Raw genomic sequence first — 2,699 nt, 5'->3', positions numbered from 1 at the left:
GTAATAAAACCATTATACTCAGCCTCTGGTATTACAAATAAGTGTACATACAAATAACGTTGGGAACAGACCAGCACACCGTGAGTTTTGGACATTAGGATATAGGAGGCAGCTGCTTCGTCCCGTCCCATGCCAGTCCAGAGTCACAACACACAACGTTAATAAGCGTATCATCAACAATGTAGATTCCAGATATTTAGCAGAACCTTACAAGGCTAACAGAAAGAAGGATAACGCGAGAGTAGGGGATACACCTTGACGCCAATCCTCATACTGGCGGCATGAGGGGGACTCCTTGGCGCCTTCCCTCATACTGGCGGCATGAGGGGGTGCCTCTTCATGCCGGCCCCCCACGCGAGGAGCATGAGGGGCGCTTCTGGACGTCATCCCCTCACACTGGCGGAATGAGGGGGCACTCATTGCCACTCGCCCCTCACACTGGCAGCATGAGGGTACTCCTAGTGCCCCGTACCTCACATTAGTGGAATGACGGGGTGCAAAGGACCCCACCCCACACGTTTGCGATGAGGGGGGCAGTCCCCGCTCCCTCACACTGGATGGGGCTCCACACTAACGCTCCACAGTTAGCACACTCCTGGTGTTGGTGTGGGAGATTGTAGGACAACAACAGATCAACAACCGCGTCCTCTGGCCCCTAAAGGTGACTGAAGGATGCGTCTACCAGTCCTTAATGGACTACAAGTATCTCCCTAATATATCATTGGAAGTCTGTGTGGATTACCTGACTCAAATTATAGTTTGCTTTCTAACCAGGAGCAAGCATAAATGCTGTAATGTGTTTTACCAAACTAAATAATTGAAGTTATTGTGGTCAAGGTTCTGTGACCCACTGTTAACATGCTATAAAGGTCCATGGTTTTATACAATGTTGTTGACGAGTGAGAAGCGTAGTAAGTACCTCCCCGGCCCGGCTGGAGGCCCTTCGGCGACAGCGCTGGGTGCCTGGGGAGGCTTGGCCCGGGGAGGCTTGCCCGCGGCGCCGCTGAGTGGACGTAATGAAGAGGGGAGTCAGTGGGCCTCCCCGCCAGGGCCACTTGTCCCTTTGAGCCTGACCACCTCTGATACAGAGGCCGCAACAGGCGCTCACACCACCAGGTCGGGCGGGTCAGGGCCGAACAGGTTCTTGTAGGATGCATGAAGCCGCATAGTGTCCACGCCGGCAGGAGGGGGAGGGGGAGGGGGCAGCCCCTCATCCTGTGCGGAAACGTGGCGTTGCCTGATGTCGTTGCCCCAGCGCGGAGCGGGCGGTGCGGGAGGCACATCTGGGGGCAGTTCTGGAGGCGAAGGAGGTAAGGGAGGAGCGCTGGGCGGCGGAGGAATCACACGAGGTAAGTCGGAGGACACGGCGCTCGCCGACGGGCCCCCGCTGGAGGCCGAGACGGCGCCCGCGCTCGACCCGCTCTCGACGTTGGCGCAGATCACCGAGGGCTCGTTCACGCCGTTCGCCTTCAGTCTTCTCTGGTTCATCATGGAGGCTCGCAGCGTCTTGCGTTTCTGCAAAGGATCGGGACTCAGTTCCTCGCTCGAGGCGCGCTAATCTCGGCTGAGAAAGGACGGGGATTACACTAGAAAACATAGGGATTTATGGGCTCAAGACCAGTGGGCACGAGAGGGCGAGCCACCCGTGCCCCGAAGGCTGACGGACTTACCTCGACGGCCCCTCTCCACTTGTCGGCGGCGTGTCGAGCGATCTCTAGGCGCTTTTGTTTCCGGATTTGATGCTTCTTGTAGATGATTTCGATGATGATGAGCCCGATGCCGCCCACGATGCCGGCGGCCACCAGGATAAACACGCCCGCCATGTTCTTGAGGCCCAGCGTGGCCGGCGCCTTGTCGTCGGTGTCGCACTTGTCGTCCATGCCCTGCAGGATCCACTTGTTGTCCAGCTCCTCCATGTAGCCGCTCTCGTGGAACTCCAGGATGGCCAGCGTGACGCGGTCCGCCCACGGCGAGTTCTTCTTGAGGCCGATGCCGTAGCCGGAGCGCCCGAACAGCTCGCCCGCCGTCACCAGCTCGCAGTCCTGCGCCGCCTCGTACTCCAGTCGGGAGCTGTCCCAGATGAACGCCTTCAGCTTCCTGAAAGGCGCCGCGGCTCGAACTCAGTCGCTCGGAAGGGCTCGGCCTCGGCTCGGGACTCGAGGGGCCTCCGCCCGCAGGCAGACGCAGGGCTCGAGTCCGGCGCCGGGCCGCCCCGAGGGGGAGCATGCACAGGGGGAGGGAATGCGGGTTACCTGGCCTTGGGTGGCTTCGTCGGGAAATTATTTTGAGCCATAGAACTAGAAAATGATGGTTATTTACTTGCTGTAAATGAGCTCACAGAATTATTACTAACTACAAACCAAACAGTCAAGTGAACTTTACATATGAATTTATATCTTGTTGAAATATTGCAATGGAAAAGAAGAAAATTATCAAGAGAATAAACATTTTAGCTTACCAGACTTATCCTTCAATCATTTTGGCGATAAGTGTTCGACATTCATCCTTCGTGGTGTTCAGACTGACATTCGATTCCTTGAGTGGAATTATGGCGACAAAAACATTAAAAAATATCCCTACTCCCTATGCTTACGTTAGAAAAAAAAATCCCAGCGTTGTTTGAAAAGCAAAGCAAAGACTTATCCTTTCGTTGACCCAGCCTCCAAAAATAAACATTCATCCCAATTCATCTCGTAACA

At 55.4% G+C, this 2,699-nt stretch overlaps 1 protein-coding gene across 1 annotated transcript in view; it reads right to left on the bottom strand.

Annotated features, from left to right (window-relative positions):
• Positions 1-2,699, bottom strand: part of LOC119591851 (glutamate [NMDA] receptor subunit 1-like) — a 21,804-nt gene continuing 19,105 nt past the window's right edge. The window contains exons 17-18 of the mRNA XM_037940595.1: positions 1,671-2,097; positions 1-1,515 (exon numbers count right to left, since the gene is read on the bottom strand). Of these exons, the coding sequence (XP_037796523.1) occupies positions 1,105-1,515; positions 1,671-2,097 (838 nt within the window). The 3' untranslated portion in view covers positions 1-1,104. The remainder of the gene's footprint in view (positions 1,516-1,670; positions 2,098-2,699) is intronic.

Source organism: Penaeus monodon, chromosome 29 (assembly GCF_015228065.2).
Source record: "Penaeus monodon isolate SGIC_2016 chromosome 29, NSTDA_Pmon_1, whole genome shotgun sequence".
NCBI classification, from domain to species: domain Eukaryota; kingdom Metazoa; phylum Arthropoda; class Malacostraca; order Decapoda; family Penaeidae; genus Penaeus; species Penaeus monodon.
This window is presented reverse-complemented; position numbering and strand designations above follow the sequence as displayed.